Source organism: Danio rerio, chromosome 9 (assembly GCF_049306965.1).
Source record: "Danio rerio strain Tuebingen ecotype United States chromosome 9, GRCz12tu, whole genome shotgun sequence".
NCBI classification, from domain to species: Eukaryota; Metazoa; Chordata; class Actinopteri; order Cypriniformes; family Danionidae; genus Danio; species Danio rerio.
Window position 1 is genome coordinate 30,354,050 of NC_133184.1, and position 17,548 is coordinate 30,371,597.

General features: G+C 33.2%; 3 protein-coding genes across 6 annotated transcripts; 2 read left to right on the plus strand and 1 right to left on the minus strand.

Moving 5' to 3' along the window:
* Positions 1-478: 478 nt before the first annotated feature.
* Positions 479-5,859, minus strand: LOC100537744 (uncharacterized). 2 transcript variants are annotated; one of them, XM_003199231.7, is made up of 9 exons: positions 5,025-5,859; positions 4,598-4,636; positions 3,988-4,224; positions 3,399-3,740; positions 2,458-2,823; positions 2,193-2,300; positions 881-970; positions 781-809; positions 479-689 (listed from the first exon to the last, which is right to left on the minus strand). In XM_003199231.7, exons 1-9 carry the CDS (start codon positions 5,083-5,085, stop codon positions 639-641), a joined length of 1,323 nt encoding a protein of 440 aa, XP_003199279.2. In that variant the 5' UTR covers positions 5,086-5,859; the 3' UTR covers positions 479-638. The 2 variants fall into 2 exon arrangements, with proteins under 2 accessions (XP_003199279.2, XP_073768878.1); XM_073912777.1 differs by lacking the exon at positions 4,598-4,636.
* Positions 5,860-6,503: 644 nt separating this feature from the next.
* Positions 6,504-9,572, plus strand: zgc:162396. 2 transcript variants are annotated; one of them, XM_073911946.1, is made up of 6 exons: positions 6,504-6,756; positions 7,356-7,516; positions 8,067-8,275; positions 8,458-8,558; positions 8,927-9,064; positions 9,212-9,572. In XM_073911946.1, the coding sequence occupies exons 2-6, from the start codon at positions 7,453-7,455 to the stop codon at positions 9,300-9,302; spliced, it is 603 nt and encodes a 200-aa protein (XP_073768047.1). In that variant the 5' UTR covers positions 6,504-6,756; positions 7,356-7,452; the 3' UTR covers positions 9,303-9,572. The 2 variants fall into 2 exon arrangements, with proteins under 2 accessions (XP_073768047.1, NP_001038247.2); NM_001044782.2 differs by having other exon boundaries at positions 6,518-6,756; positions 8,062-8,275; positions 9,212-9,570.
* A 1,619-nt stretch (positions 9,573-11,191) lies between these two features.
* zgc:162780 lies at positions 11,192-14,599 on the plus strand. Of its 2 annotated transcripts, none has more exon segments than NM_001044784.1 (6): positions 11,192-11,382; positions 11,487-11,647; positions 12,813-13,026; positions 13,543-13,646; positions 14,118-14,255; positions 14,369-14,576. In NM_001044784.1, coding segments are annotated over 6 exon segments (825 nt in total). In that variant the 5' UTR covers positions 11,192-11,271; the 3' UTR covers positions 14,466-14,576.
* The last annotated feature ends 2,949 nt before the right edge of the window (positions 14,600-17,548 follow it).

The following is a 17,548-nucleotide window of genomic DNA, read 5'->3' on the forward strand; positions in this document are numbered from 1 at the left end:
TTTACTTAAAAATACTGAATGGTTTGTGAATGAATGCATCAATGAGGTGATTAAATTACAATGAAAAATATATTATTAAAAATAATTATTATTAACAATTTTTTCCACTACACAGCTAAATGTCTGTGACTTTACACATCTCAAAATAATATACATTTAGGCTGTAAAGCACATAGCAATGTAATAATTTAGCATTTCCTTTTTTTGGATATTTTATTATTTGAAATGCTTTTATTTAAATATTTTTATATATTTAAAAGAAAAAAAATTCTAAATTTTTAGACTTTTGGTAAGTTGACTTTTTTCTTAGCTTTTTCATTACAGGAAATACTGTGCTATATTTAACACAGTTGTGTGTCATAAAACCACACACAGGTTTCCTTCTGTAATGTATGTTGATCAGATTATACCCAGAGATTGTGTGTGTGCATGTGTGCGTGTGGCATCTGTGCTTCTCATGCAAATTAAACCCAAAGATCACATGGTTCATTAGTCTTTTATTATGTTACAATGGAAAAAAGAACATGCTATTTTTTATTAAAAATATTTTGATCCTTACATTCAATAATAAACTCTATTCAATAATGAAAAAAAACAATATGAATAAAAAAAGATGTAAAGTTTTGCTTAAAAAAAGCTCACTGTACTTTAATAGCTGAGTAGATGACCCCCGCATTATTGTCCAACACCTGTAAATATTGAGACATAAAATTGGAATTGAACACTCAAATCAGAATGACATTCTGGCATATTTCTAACAAAAAGTGTTTCATTGCTGACCTCTGAACTTGCATGACATCTGTCAGCTCCTGGAAAAAAAATATTACAGTCATATATTCAACATGGATTTCTCAACTGATAGAGTTTTTATTTGGTTTACCCTGATTAGATGCTGCTACTGTCACTGAAGCATAATGGATGTTGTCATCGTCATCTTGTGATTTGAATCCACTGCCTGTATCTACATCAACTGAAACATTACACTAGGTGTGAGCGAAAGAAATTTATATGGTTACATGGCACACATGGTTTAAACACTTCCACACATGCAAGTTTAACAAAAATAATGCTACTTACTGGTTACTAGTAACACTATATATATTTTCTGTTTATTTTTTCTCCAATTTCTGTTTAATGGAGGGAAGATTGTTTCAGCACATTTCTAAGCATAATAGTTTAAAAAACATATTTCTAATAACGGATTTATTGTATTTTTGCCATGATGACAGTAAATAATATTTTACTTGATATTTTTCAAAACACTTCTATACAGCTTAAAGTGACATTTAAAGGTTTAACTAGGTTAATAAGGTGAACTAGGCAAGTTAGGGTAATTAGGCAAGTTATTCTATAACGATGGTTTGTTCTGTACACTATCGAAAAAAAATTAGCTTAAAGGGGCTAATAATTTGGTCCCAAAAATGGTTTTTAAAAAATTAAAAACTGTTTTTATTCTAACCGAAATAAAACAAATAAGACTTTCTCCAGAATAAAAAAACACTATCAGACATACTGTAAAAATGCCCTTGATCTGTTAAACATAATTTGGGAAATATTTAAAAGAGAACAAAAAAATAAATAAATCAAAAGGGGGCTAATAATTTTGACTTCAACTATATATATATATATATATATATATATATATATATATATATATATATATTTTTTTTTTTTTTTTTTTTTTACAACACTGCCTCACTTTTACTAGAACAATGCAGTTCTGTTGCATTACCAGTATCATTTGTTCAGAATGTGTTTCTTTATCTATTTGTCCACATTGACCTGCACTTTGTACTCCAAATTTAGTTCATTTCTAAAATCTCCAAAAACGTTTTTAATTTTTTAAATATCAATTTTATTTTAAGAAAACGTTTAAGTTTTTCTTTTATACATTTTTATTCAATCAGATAACATTTTAAGCTGTTATATGGTCATTTTATAATGTACGCTTTAGATGTTATACAGTGTGGCCCACCTAGAGGGATGTTTGCATTTCAACTCAGCTCATTTGTGAATAAAAAAAATGTAAAAACAAACAAACAAATAAATGTTTATATATTACACTGTGAAAAAAAGTAAAAAAACGTGTACCAATATGTTTAATTTCACATTTCACTGCAGCCAACAAAATTTGAAAAATTTGTCATAATGAACCATTTTCAACTTGCTGTCTATATCTGAGATAAGCTTACCTGTGTTTTTTAGACATTTAAAGACTAGAAGAGAGAGCAGAATCAGCACACTGACAGTAACAGCACAAAATACGATGATCACCATCTTCAGACCACTGTCCTCTGTGTCTACAGTACAAACATGATGATAATTACACCAAAATTGACCAGTGTCATTTTTACACAGCAACAAACCACTGTATTAGTGTCTCACATTTAACATTTAGATAATCAAATGTTGAAAATATTCTTAGAAGTTGAAAAATGCTGTATATTAATGTTTTACCTTGGTTTGTTGCAGTTACGTTATCTGTTGATCTTTGGTTTGATACAGTTATGATTTTTGTTGATATTGTTGGAGCATTGGTAATTTCTGAGGTAAAGTTGAGTATTACAGGCGCCAGGGCTCTGAGCTGATTCTCTGTAAAAACTGCACACTGCCAGTGCAGCGGCTCTGTTTTAAAGCTGGACAGATTCACTCTGAGTTGTAACTTGTTGTTTTTCTCAGTTATCCTGTTCTGTTTTTCCAGCACTCCTCGTTTTCTCTCCATCCTGAGCCAAACCAGCGTCACGGATTCAGTCACTTCAGAAAGCTCACAAGTGAGAAGCACAGACTGACTCCTCAACACACCACCAGGGGGCTCTACTGACACTGCACATAAAACAACGAGAGAAAGTAAAGTGTAGAATGCTTGATGAGGTCATTCAATCATTTTCTTGTCGGCTTAGTGCCTTTTTTAATCAGGGGTCGCCGCAGTGGAATGAACCGCCAACTTATCCAGCAAGTTTTTACGCAGCGGATGCCCTTCCAGCCGCAACCCATCTCTAGGAAACATCCACACACACACTCATACAAAACTGGAAACCGGAGCACCCGGAGGAAACCCACGCGAATGCAGGGAGAACATGCAAACTCCACACAGAAACACCAACTGAGCCGAGGTTCGAACCAGCGACCCAGCGACCTTCTTGCTGTGAGGCGACAGCACTACCTACTGCGCGACTGCCTCGCCCGCTTGATGAGGTGATTTCTTTTAATGGGAATAACAATTTTTTTTTTAACTATAAAAATAAACATTTGTTAAATCATTTAAATGTGCAGTATACAATGAATGTTCTTTCATTCCTGTTAGGCTCATTCCTTGTATTATCATGTGCTATCTCTTCAAATTTAAACTGTATTCCTTTTACGATCTCAATTAAAAATGTTGACAAAAACATATATACCTCTGATGGTGTGTAGTATTGTGGTTGTGTAGATGGTAGTTTCTGTAATGCACCTGTACGTGCCACTATAGTTGTAGAGGACAGGTGAGATGTGAAAGGTAAAAGCTTGACTGTTGTATGTGGTTGAAGAAAATCTTCCTGGTTTAATTGGTCCTTTAACTTCAACTTTTCCTCCTTTTTTAACAGTTATTAGATCAATCTGTGAATTAGGTCTCTTCTCCCACGTCCACCTCCAGCTGTCATAGTTATTGTTGTTAGTCTTGCAGATCAGTGATACATCACGTTTGCTGGAGCTTTCTCTATAAATAGATTTATTTGTCTTAACGTTTCCATTATATGAATCTGTAAAGAAAATAAGCAACTTGGTCAATTTTTGTACATAAATATTTGTTATTATTTTAATAATATAAAATATTATTTAATAATATATTATTTAAATAATATACTTAATAATACAATATATTTAATAATAATATTAAATAATATTATTCAAATAAATTACAGAATTTTTATGGAAAATATGGGAGTGGAAACACAAAAACATGAAAGAATATTATTATTTAGTCATACTACAAAAAAGAATATTTACGTGTTTTGACAGTAAGCGTGTGATTTGTAATAGTTTGTATTTTTCCATCTTTATTCAGTCGGCAGTAATATTCGCCTGTATTGTGTTCATCTGCTGTGTGTAAGATGATGTAGGCAGAGTTGTTGTATATCAGAGTCGTGTTGGATGTTGGTTTTCCTTCTTTTGTCCACTGCAGTGTTGAGAATTCAGACAGAAGAGAGACATCACAGCGCAAACACACATCAGAGCCAGGAGAGACTTTAGAGAAATGAAATAAAACCAACAATGAGAAATTGTATAAAACTTTATTACATTTAAAATAATGAAAAGTGATATTATTGTTTTTATTATTTTATCAGAACACTTTGAACTGATGTAAATTCTTTATATGAAAAACAATTAGTTTTAACAGTTCAACATCAAACCTTGCTGAACAAAATCCAAACACACCAAGTAAATTAGCTGAGGACTTTGCACAAATACATTTTGTATTTATCAGCCTTTCTAAGCATTAGGATAAACAGACACATGCATGCGCGCGCACACACACAAACACACATACACACAAATATATATTTTTTGTTTTATAAATAGATACAATATTACAGTAGAAAGAAAAAACTTAATCAACCTTCATCTTTGGTCTTGACTGCTTGCCTTGGTAGATACACTGTATTGGTTAAAAAAAACTATTAGAAAGTACAGTATATTGAATTATTACAGCAACTGACTGATGAAAGATTAAAATTGTTATTTTGGTGGTTGGTTTGGATTAATCAGTGACATTTACAGTACTGGCATGATTGTTGTTTCCATATAAAATGTTCATTTAAAAATAAATATTGCAGTAATCTGGCTAGATTTATGTACAGCAAATCAAAAATCTAATTAAAGCACGGAGCATTGTTAAAGTTAAATGTTCTGGTTTAGATAACTCAGATTTTCCTGTAGCTAACCATACCTCAGTTTACAGACAGAATACACCCACTAATCAGTAAAATAATACAAAATTAAGAAAATAAATATTGTTTATTTAGAATCTGGTTAGTAACACTCACCTAGTTGAGAGCTGTAACAAAATCCACTTAAAAACATTAATATCAAAATTGTGAAGTACATGGTGTTTTCTGTCTTTTTTAGAAAGAGGAAGTGCAGAGAAAGAGGAAGTAAAAAATATATTTTCCTTTCTTCTTTTTTTAAAAAGATGGACACAAGTGTGTTAGCTTTTCTTGCAAAGAGGAAACGTGTTTTGAAACAATGATGTGCAAATTTACAATTATATAATTTTTGAATGACTGCATCTACTGAAATATCTATTTATTACAAGTATATACTGTAATGTTTTTAAAAGGGATTAAGCCGAAAAGGAAATGAATGAATAAATGAATGCTTTTAATAATCAAGACAGATGTTAAACACAACATACAGTACTGACATTGTAGACTATTTGCTTAAGATAAGGTATTTATCAGCAGCATCATTTTATATTTGAAAACAGATTAACTGAAAATGGCACATAAAACATTTCACATAGCAAAGTTAAACTTAGATTAAGTAAGATCACAGTTATGTTTGTGTCTTTTAAATGTCTCATTGTGTTTTTTCTTCACACTTGCAGGGCTAGAATTGCTTAGGGCTCCCAAATCACTAAATCCGCCCCTGTATGTACGGATTAAATGCATTTATCTATTTTAATTTATTCATTCATGTATATAGACTTTTTTTATCATATGGAAGTTGTTTGGTCGATTTATTTTTTTTAACATTGTACGAATGTATGATTCCTGGGGATTAATTTGGATCTATTTTGTGTTATAAAGGGCTAAAAATGTGTAAATACTGCCCTCTGCTGGCTATGTTTCAACAAGAAAAAAGTATGTTTTATTGCGCGACCTACTTGAAAAAAAAAAAAAAACGTTTTAACATTTTTTTACAACATATTATACTCAAGTGCATGAAGGTATTTTCATTCTGAACAAACGGTTTGTTTTATATTTGTTTTATTTCACCATCATAAAAAACACATGTAACGTTAGCGTAAAAAAACAAGTAGCTTCCCACTTTAATTTCACAAACAGTGAATGAAAATAAAAACGTCAAACGAGACTATTTAAACTGAATTATGGTAGTAAAAAAAGTAAAATAATATGCAATAAAAAAAACGTTTTGAACTCTCGCGACAACTCGTGAATGACACTGGGAAAAGTAAACATAAAATATGGCGACTTCCGTAACTGCAAATCTTATTACAGTTCATATTTTGTTGTTTAATAACTTTGCCCAGTGGATGCCCGAGTCTCTTCAGAGAGCAGCGTTGATGAAGTGACATACGTCTGTCTGTAAACGGACAAATCTAAAGAAACGATTCGCATGAACATTAACTACAACGTAAATGAATCGACTCTTGAAACGCCTACTGTATTGTTATACTGCACGACAGAAGTAGTAGTAGTATGGGGTAGTACTGTAGTATGCTATTCAGAATAGCTTAAGCCACCTACCCACGTCATTCTCGATTATGACCAAAACCATGACTTAGCAGTCGTTTTGTTCCCACCCATTTGACATGAACTCGTATTCGTGTTTCGCCTCTTCAGTATCCAGTAATAATTAACTCTGCAGAAGTGCAGAATTAACTTTACTCTGAATGTTCGTCTAAAGACTTGCCGTTAAAGAAAAATGACTGAACGAATGTTTGAAGAGAAACAACATGCCTCCCTCTATCAACAATATCGATTCGCACCACCGGATGAGCTGAAGGAGCTTATTCTTCAGTATCTGGACAAAAAGGTAAGATCAGCCGCGAGGTTTTGTTCGAGGTTTTGTGTGCACGACAGCTGAATCAGTACGTTTATTAAGGCCCTTCCAAAATATGAATCGCCTACATTATATAGTTAAATAATCTACATGTTATGCATCTTGGTAAAATAATAGGGCTAAACTTAATTTACATTAATAATTATAATAATTCTTGTGCTTTTGATAATAAACATTCTTCGACCCATCCTAACGATGACATTAATTTAATAATTAACGTTAATTATTACAATTTTAAAGTTGCTTTAATTCTTGAAAAGAATGTGGTGTTTTTTTTTTTTTTTTGAAGGGATAGTTCATCTTAAAATAAAAAAATTGACTTAAGTGCCCTCAAGCAAAGATTTATAGTTTTGCATATTTTAAATAGTTATTTATTATTATTATTATTTTTTTTTTGCTGTACATTTTCGCTTCATTAATGTTTTTTTTTTCTTACAGTCGTTTTCATTTCAGTAATTCTAGTTTAACAGAATTAAACTAGAGTTAACGGAACATTTTTACTTAAGTAATTTACATTTGATCTTTTAAATTGTCTCAAATATAATATTCATTGATTAAAACAATTTTCACAGAAAGGAAAGCCCCATCAGCTGGCTGTGGATTTAGGCTGCGGGACAGGGCAAACCTCTCGCCCTCTGACACCATACTTTCAGCAGGTGGTGGGCATTGATGTCAGTGAATCACAGGTGGAGGAGGCGAGAGCAGTGCAGGGCTTCCCTAATCTCACCTACAGGTCAGTAGTGCATGCTTCTACTCTTAAATAAATACAATTTAGTAGCCCTTGATATTTGGTAAAGGTAATTTACGTTAGTTGATTATAGATTAAAATACAAAAAGAATGCCTTTGCAACGATACGCTGTTGAACATCTAACTGTTGCCCATGCTAAAAAAATGAATCAACAAAAAATGACAGTGGTATGAAAACAACAAATAAGAAAGCATTTGATCATAGTTATTCGGAAATGTTTGCACAAGCTCTGCAATTCACCAACATCATGTGTAAACAATATTATTTTTATTTTAATTATAGTCTTCTGTTACAGTAGTTTAATTATCAAGGTACATACAGTCTTTGACACTGAGTAGTTTTCAAAACTCCTTGGTGTTTTTAGCACCATGTGTTGTTGTTTATGCATAGCTGAAGGAATGCTTATGTAAAGCTTATGAAATAGCATACTTTAATACTTATCTTGAAAATAGAAAACAAAATGTGATTGTGTATTATAGTGCGAACAGATTACTCTTGTCTACTCACTATTATATTTATTAATGGACAGAGTAGGCACAGCAGAGGAGCTTCCCTTCCCAGATGCTTCAGTGGATCTGCTGACAGCTGCGTCTGCTGCTCATTGGTTTGATGCTGAACGTTTCGTCAAGGAGGCCCAGCGTGTCCTGAAACCTCATGGATGCTTGGCTCTCTTTGGCTATAATGACAGTATGAAAATACACCATGAGTCCTGTGGAGATCAACTTAATATCATATATGAGGAAGTATGTATATGTAGATATATATAAATTAAATAAAAATATATACATGAACATGTTTAATAATGATTAAAAAATAAAACTGTTTAATATGTGAATACAAAACCTTCATATTACTGAATGCATGTCTATCTGATATGTGCTCAGAGTGGTTATAACTGCTATCTCACATTAATTTATTCTAATAGCTGAAGCAAGAACTTCAGCCCTACACAAGCACTAAGGTAACTGGGGCTAGTACTAAGCTAAAGGACCTGTTTGAAGTCATACCCTTTCCAGATAAAGAGAGGTAAACCAGTGCACAACACACTTGGTGAATAATTAATTTGGTGTCAATAAGCCTGTACAGAAATATGCTTGTCACATTTAATTTTCTATAGATTTATTTGAGTATGTGTTGTATTTAATCATTAACAAATTACATTTCACACATTTTGTTTTAACCCTTTAAGTTGCTGTCCAACAGACAGCTCCTATTCTATTGCTTATTTATTTATTCTTGGTCTAAACCTGAATTTATCTTAACAAACTACATATCACCTGCATCTATCAAATCTCATTTTCAAGTCTGGAGACAAAAAGTGGGTTGACCATTAAATAATCTTTGATAAAAAATGAGTCTAATATTTTTAATTATATTCTATTGTGTCATTTAAGGATTGAAACTATTCCCATAAAGGAACAGCTGAGCGTCAAGAACATACTTGGCTTTTTTCAGACGTTTTCCATGTACCAAGCATATCTAAGAGCCAATCCAAAGGCTGCAACTGCACTGTTGGAGAAAACAGCATCACGGTAATTACATTTTCTTTTACTGGCATGCAACAGTGGTGGATTGGAACAAAAATATATATAACAAGTGTCTTCTTGAGAAGACGTTGGGTTAGGATCATGTGTATATTATACACAATATTGATCTGTTTATGACTTACTCTGTTTCAGAATTCTGGAAGAGATAAAAGCAACTTCAACAGATGCTAAAGTTGACTTTATGTGGGAGTATTACTGTGTGCTTGCATGTAAACCTGAGTGATACATGATTCAAATCACATGATACACCTCTCTTTTACTGTAATTACAGGTGTTCAGCCACTGTGGTTAAGAATGTTTAATTTTGCTTTGTTAATCAAGTTAGCAAATTTGTGAGTGAACAAAGCCTGTATTTTTCATGATTTCACATTAAAAATTCAGATTACAACCACTGAGTATTTGCACTATCCTAATGTTCATTCAAAATCATTTACTGTACAGAATACTTACATTAATTGTAATGTAGGCTAAACAATAAAATCTGTTTTTCTTATTTTCTTCTGGTTGTGTTGTTTGTTCATATGAAGTTTTATAATTGTTCCTACACAAATGTTTACTCCTTCTACACAACCTGACAAAGGTTATTGTCGCCTATCCAAGTTTTAGGAACAACAAAAAAAACTTAACTTCTGGTTGATCATTTGGTATCAGAAGCTTATATGAAAGGCAAAAACCTCTATATTGTGCTTATTTTAACTAAATAAAATTTGATCATGGCTTGATTTTTAATTATTTAATTAAGAGAGTAAGGTCTGACTTTGCTTAGACAAAAGTCTTGTCACTTAACATAAAGGATGTACAGTATAGAACATAAAGTCATGGTGCAGTGAAAAAAGAATTAATATTGTGTATGACTCACATGAGCTTGGATGACTGCATCCATACATCTCTGCAATGACTCAATTAACTTATTAATTAGAGTCTTCTGAAATGGCTAAGAAAGCGTTCTTGCAGGACTCCAGAGTTCATCAAGATTCTTTAGATTCATCTTCAATGCCTCCTCCATCTTACCCCAGACATGCTTGATAATATTCAACTCTGGTGACTGTGCTGGCCAACCCTGGAGCACCCTGACCTTCTTTGCTTTCAGGAACTTTAATGTGGGGGCTGAAATATAAGAATGTGTGCTATCTTTCTCAGGAATTTGCCCTCTCCTGTGGTTTGTAATGTAATAGGCAACACAAATGTCTTGATATCTCAGGCTGTTGATGTTGCCATCCAGTCTGCAGATCTCTTGCACACCCCTATACTGAATGTAACACCAAACCATTTTTCCTTCAAACTTGACTGATTTCTGTGAGCATCTTGGGTCCATGCGGGTTCCAGTAGGTCTTTTGCAGTATTTGAACTGATGATTGGAACACAGTTCAAACAATTTGTTGGAAAAATCTACCTTCCACTTTTCCAAATGATCAAATAGAAGTCAAGTTATTATTTGTTGCTCTTACAACTGGGATCGACGACAAGACTTTTGTCAGGTTGTATAGGCTTTGTTAAAATGTGAATAAATACCTCATATCTATTTCTACAAAATTTAACATGATCAAACATTCAAATATGACTTTTTTATTACTGTTATATAAAAAAATGATTTATGTGTGAACATTGTACACAGATTTTGAATGCGTTAAGCAATATTAACATATCTGTTGTTTTTAAATTCTTATTTGTTGTTTTCTTAGCCTGCCTACTTTACTTTCACAGGAGATCTAACAATTAAAACTAAATGTAGGTGGCTATCAAAATGATTTTGGGGTAACCTGAGTATAAAGAACAAAAAAAAAAAATTCATTCGCTCATATCAATGTGAAAATTTTACTTTATCCTCCCAGCAGGCATCTGGTTTGCATGGAAACCTTTAATCTTTTTCCAGTTATTTCTCGGGAGAAGTTGATTAAATCTGAAAGGACTTTTACTCTTGTCCTCCACTGTGAATATGAGGGGAAAAGTGGGTGTATGTGGGTGTATGTGAGGCACAAGTCCTCATTAGCAAACTGAGCATGTTACTTTTGCCTCAAAGGAATGTTTTAAAAAGCTTTGCACAAATGTCTCTCAATGAGGAAAAAAATAAGCAAAGCCTAAAACTTGAAATGGCTCCTCCCCTCGTGTCCTACTTTCCTTGTCCTTTTGTGTGCTGACAGCTCAGTTCCCTTCAGTTTTCTCACTCAAAGGAGACTGTACATCTGTCCAAAATGGCTGTGCGATTATTTGAAGGCAAAGAACATGCAAACTCATACTGGAAGTATCGCATTTCACCCTCAGAAGAGCTCATTGGCAAAGTTCTGCAATTTCACAGGAATAATGTAAGATTTTTGTAATGACTGTTTTTTCATTAATTTATGATCCATTCAATGTTATTTAGCTTACATTTGAAGCACTGCTTTATCTTCTTCTTCTTTATCTCCAGGAATATTCATCTAATGGCCTGGCAGTAGATGTTGGCTGCGGGTCAGGACAGGGAACGTTGCTCTTGGCACCACATTTTACACGTGTGGTTGGGACAGATATTAGTCCAGCTCAGCTGGAAATGGGAAGGAAACATGTTAACATTCCAAACGTTTCTTTCAGGTATGCAAACATGAAGTAGTTGATTATTGCTGTAATCTCTTGTTGCCGTTTACTGCCAGACGTCCAAAGGAAAACCAAAATAGTGCGATCGCCCCCTGGTGCTTGGCTACAGTAAATGTCGTGAACTCTGACCTCATAAATTGGAACATGAGCCCAAAGATTAAATGTACATATTTCACATCTATCTTATACCGACATAAGTTTGCCTTAGTTTTAATTATGCTCTTTAATATTGCTCCAGTTTATGAACATTATTTTTCATTTTCTTTATAATGTACTGTGGTTGTATATTTTCACTTTTCACATAATAATAATGATAAAAAAAACTTACCTTAGTAAAGCAAAAGTAAGCAGATTGTAGTCTATATGATTTACCTTATTAGTCAGACCATACATGGTCATTTTCACAAAAAACTTTTCTTTTAAACAATTTGGCTACAGCTTGACTAAAGGAGTGACGAGTGTTAATCTGAGACTCATAAACTACGTTCATGGTCTGTTCATGATGGATTATGTACCATGTTTTTGTAAAAATAGATCTTACCTATTTTTATCCCTGCTAATGTATCATATCAAGTAGACAAATTAATTTGAAATTGTTGTTGTTTATTTAAATGCATTTCATTCATTTATTCTTTTAGCAGATATAGACTATTTTTATAAAATATTTATTTAACCAATATGCATGTCCAGCCTCCAGCGTGTATTTCATCAAGTTCAAATGTTTCATATTTTACTCAAAAATATTCACATTTTTGCATATTTTATGTATGCAACTTTTCAGGTAGTTTGTATTTGTACATTTTTATGTAGGTTGTATATGCATTTTATTTTAAATCATTTGAATATTTATGTAACAAAACATTAAAATAATAGTTGTAATGTATATGTAGTTATATTTATTTATGTGTTGCTTGAATCTTTTATTTTAAAAAAAATATTTATTTACAGCAATAAGAGTAATTTTATCAAACAACTCTGGCACTTTTAGTCAAAAGTTAACATTAGATGTCTTAACAATTGCAACATAGAAATATTTAAGTTGTTGTATTTATTTATTTAGTGGTAATATATTTATTTAATGCATGACGATAGTGCTGGTTTGTTTAAGTTAGTTTCACCTATATACTATGCATGCTACTGTTTTCACTTATTTGACTCAAAGGGAGAGTCCAGCTGAAGAACTGCCCTTTGAAGATGGCTCTGTAGATCTTGTGACGGCCATGTCTGCGTTCCACTGGTTTGACCATTCACGTTTTCTTCAGGAGGCCGACAGAGTGCTCAAACCTCATGGCTGCCTCGCACTTCTCAACTACACACTGGACATGGAGCTAACTTATGGAAACTGTTCAGAAGCATTAAACCTCATTTGTAATGAGGTGAGAGTCATATATTTCTCACAATGATTGCCAACTGTCTGAACATTTGTCTGTGCAACAATGAGAACGTTTTGAAATCATCTTATATAGCTCACATGACCTGTACTTTATGAGCGACTGAAATGTTATCTAATCTTTTATTAGATTATACTAATTAATCATTTGCTCAACAAGCATTTTATAAGACACATAGTTCAAAGATCACAATAACATTTTATGCATGCAGGTGTTTCTAGCTTCATGAAGCATATAATAATTTACCTGGACTCTCAACACAGTAATAACCAATTCAGTATGAGTCAGTGCTTTCAAAATGAAGAACAAAACATGCTGTCTGAGCTACGGATTTATTCTGGTGCCTTGAATCATTGTCATGCTTTGTGACTCATGGGTGCCCTAATGTGCATCTCCTGCTTCAACCTGCAATTCACTTGTAAGAAAAAAACAGTGATCCATGCTACATGCTGTACTGTATATGATTCACCGTGTACTTATGTTATATTTGTCACATTGCAGTTTTATGCAGCTCTGCATCCTTTACGGGATCCTCATCTGGGTCCCAGCTCTTTTGAACTGTACAAAAGAACATATGACTCTCTGCAGTACCCAGTCAAAGAATGGTAATGTATTATAACAACATATTAACTTTGCAGTTAGTTGGTGAAGATGGTTTAAAGTGCAGTTAGGTTTGTTAAACTATAAAGTAGAAGCAGTGTTGTGATGTTATGATATTTAAAAGGTTGCTTGTTGGACCTTTAGTGTCTTATTTGCTTTATCAAATGGATGTCACAAAATAAAAATATTACAGATGAAATGTTTTTCATTTAAATATAATGAAGCCAAAAAAATATATATGTTAGATTAGTTGTAGACTGTTAGAAAAGTAAAATTAAGTGTCGTCGAACATTAAGCAGATAGTCTCCCGACAATCAAATGACAGTTAGTTGACATGGAGTTGACATGGATGATCTAAAGAGGACCATCAAAAGTGCTACCAAAATTTCAGTGCTGTTACTTCACTGTGAATAATAATATGGCTGGAATGTTTTAACAAAAAGTTGAAGCTAGACTTAAACAATTCTTGTCTACAGGCATGATATGTTTGGGGTGAAGAAGGCAGTCCCTCTCTCTGGCTACATTGGCATGGTGAAGTCTTTCTCCACATTTCAGACACTCCTAAAAAAAGATCCAGAAGAGGCCAGACGGCTCTCGCAGGACATTGAAGATAGGTATTAGAGTCTTTCCACAGCTCTTTATTTTTTGGTTTCTGTAATATATTATATAAGTGTTTTACACAATCTCTCTCTCTTTTATTTCCTCAAACTGTCTTTTTCCTGTAAAGACTGAAGCGTGCGATGGACGTGACATCCTCAGAGACAGAAGTTATCATGGGAGTTAAATACTTTTATTTTCTGGCACAAAAGCCTGCAAATGATTGATGCCTCATTTACTGTAGATGAACAGACCTTAGTATTAATCATACATTAATTCCTGATGTGATTGACTCACTAATTTCCATAACATTACGTTTTGTAACCTTCAAATTAAAGCAATAAATTATCTTCAGCAAGTACTGCAATTGTTTTGTTATGGTAGCATCTGTAAAAAAAAATGTAATCTTGTGTGTTACGACTAACTGTTTATTCTTCGCACACACCACACATTGAATTCTAATCATCATCTTTGAAAATTCACATTCACAACACATTCTTTATAGGTTTATAATTGTAGTTTTAGTTTTATTAAAAAGCTAGATTTTAAAATTGATTTTGAATGAATCAATAGACCCAGATAAAATGGTCCTTGTCACTACCCTTAAGCAATCATTTGAAATCGTTTTGTATTTAAAGGATCATCCAGCAGGGTGCAGTGTTGTCTTGGTCATGGAGCTGAGTGTGAGAATGAATATAGGCATGTCTGCGGCTGAAAATTAACGAAATTTGCTTATTTTGTTTATTAAATTACCTTATAGGCTACTTAATACATTTTGTTTAATTGATTTATAAGCCTACCTCTCACATTAATTAAAAATTTGTAATAATTTGCCCAATAATTTGCCCAATAGCCGCAGATGTAGACCCATCCCTGCTTCTGACATTACCCAACGTCGTTCATCGGTACTTCTGCTCACGGTGACGCCAACTACAATTCCACGGTGCAGTAATTAAACACAGTATCAATACACACACACACACACACACAAAGATGAAATAATTTATTTTTTATTACACTCCAAAATACGTCTCACAACTTTCCTGAAACATTTGATTAAACCACCTAACTCACAGCTAATTTTCTTGATATAGACAGGTATTTTGTGTTAAATAATGATTCTTGAGTCTGGTGAACCAGAATCTACAACACAGCGTCAACGTCTAGTGGTTTGTCATATTCTATGTCTCGGGAACTAGTTACAGGGATGCACAAATAGCCGGGTGAATGGATTACAGGATGTGTGTGTGTGCATGTGCGTGTGTTCATATCTCTTACCTAGAGAAGTAATTCACAGACCTATCACATGGCAGCACATGATACAGTGAATGTAAGAGAATATAGTGCCAATGCATGTGAGGAAGTTGAAAGGTTATACTGCACAGGTTAGTGAATGGATTCTTCTATTATACAAGCTCTACTCATTTACCAAATGTTCCCAATAAACAGCACACCACTTGTTACAAAACTGATTGAATGCACAACATTCTTGAATGCGTTATAGTAAATGGTAATTTGTGCTATTGGCTAAATATGGAGGCCTATTAACTTCAATATCAATATCTTTAAAAGGATGGTTCACCTTAAAAATCAAAACATGGAAGATATTGTTCACTCCTGGTGTTGTTCTAATGCTAAATGAACTTCTGTCTTGTTTGTATTCAGCACCCAAAATATAGTGAATAGCAACAAACTTTTAAACTCAAAAAGTATTGCAGATATTTTTACCACCTGTTTAGAGAGTATACGAATAAGGTTTGTTGTAAAACAAACTGAAATGTAATGCATTGTTTTACAAAACTTCCAACACTGACCTTTAGAGCCTTACACATTCACCCATAAACATCACATAGATTTGGGAAATCGAGATAAAAGAAGTGTGAAACTTAATATTCGTATAACCTACTTTCTTCTTTGAGGCAAATTTAACTTATCTTTCATCTTTTACTTTTGTCTGACATTGTTCCAATCTGGAGATATTCAAGAGAAGGAAATGCAACGATACTTTTTAAAGGGTTATATGGCATTGTGTTTCATGTTTTATAAATACTGATTTGGCAAAATGGTGCACTTGTGTGTTTTTCTGGAAAAGTTGGTGTGACCTATATGGCATTAATGGTTTAATACATATTAGTCCTCCAACATAATGTGTTCCACACCAGTCAACATTTTTGGTGCTGATAAAGTTTAGATGACTTGACAACTGAAATAACATAATTTAACTATCATTAGGTTTAAAAACTATTTTCTAGATTTTTCTAATTGTTTTTGTCTGTGGTATGTCAAAGTTTGTCCATACAGATTTGGTACTACAGTAAACCCGAAATGTTTTTCTAAAACACGTACAATTAATATACAAATACAATTAATTGAACATGTACACATAATGTAGACATCTCTTCTGTATAACTATAGGTTAAAATAACTAACTGTTAAAAGCTATTAGTTAGCCAGTTATTTAAAGTTATTAGTAAATAATAAAGTTATAACTTATAACCTTACGAATTTGATTGTAATGCAGTAATGTGCACCTTATACGTAAAGCTACTTTGAAACATAATGATTATTGTGAAAAGCACTATATAAATAAACTTGAATTGAATTAAAATCGGGGCATCTTGATCACCTCACCGAAAGAATGTTGCTTCTTTGAGCCTTGGCTGAATTAGTTGACATTTCTGTGTGGAGTTTGCATGTTCCCCTCGTGTTTGCGTGGGTTTCTTACGGGTTCTCCGGTTTCCCCCCAAGTCCAAAGACATGCGGTATAAGTGAGTTGGGTATGCTAAATTGTCTTTAGTGTACAGTATTTGTGTGAGGGCATCCGCTGCATAAAACGTGCTGGATAAATTGGCGGTTCATTCCGTTGTGGCGACCCCAGATTATAAGGGACTAAGCCGAAAAGAAAATGATAGAATGAATAAATTTAAAACTCTGGCTCTGTAAGAGGTCATTTTTCAACATACAAAGAAAAACAATTCTCAAATTCTGCCTTCACATGAGTCAAGTACAGAATATTAAAAATACTCTTGAAAGTTTTGCAAAATAAACACTTGATTGTTTTACACACATCCACCCACTTCAAGCTAAAGCATTCGTGAACACTGTGACAGTTTGCACACCACATTTTAATCCATTGCAAAATATTTTTTCTCCTGACTGAGCTGATGGGGCTGAGTTGTTGAGAGGGGTTGTGGTGAATCATCTGCCCCTTCACATTCACGGGGTCTGAGTCCTGGATTCACCTCCGCTGTAGCTCTCATATCGCTAAGACAATGGATTAATAACATCTTTGCAACACTAAAATTGCTAT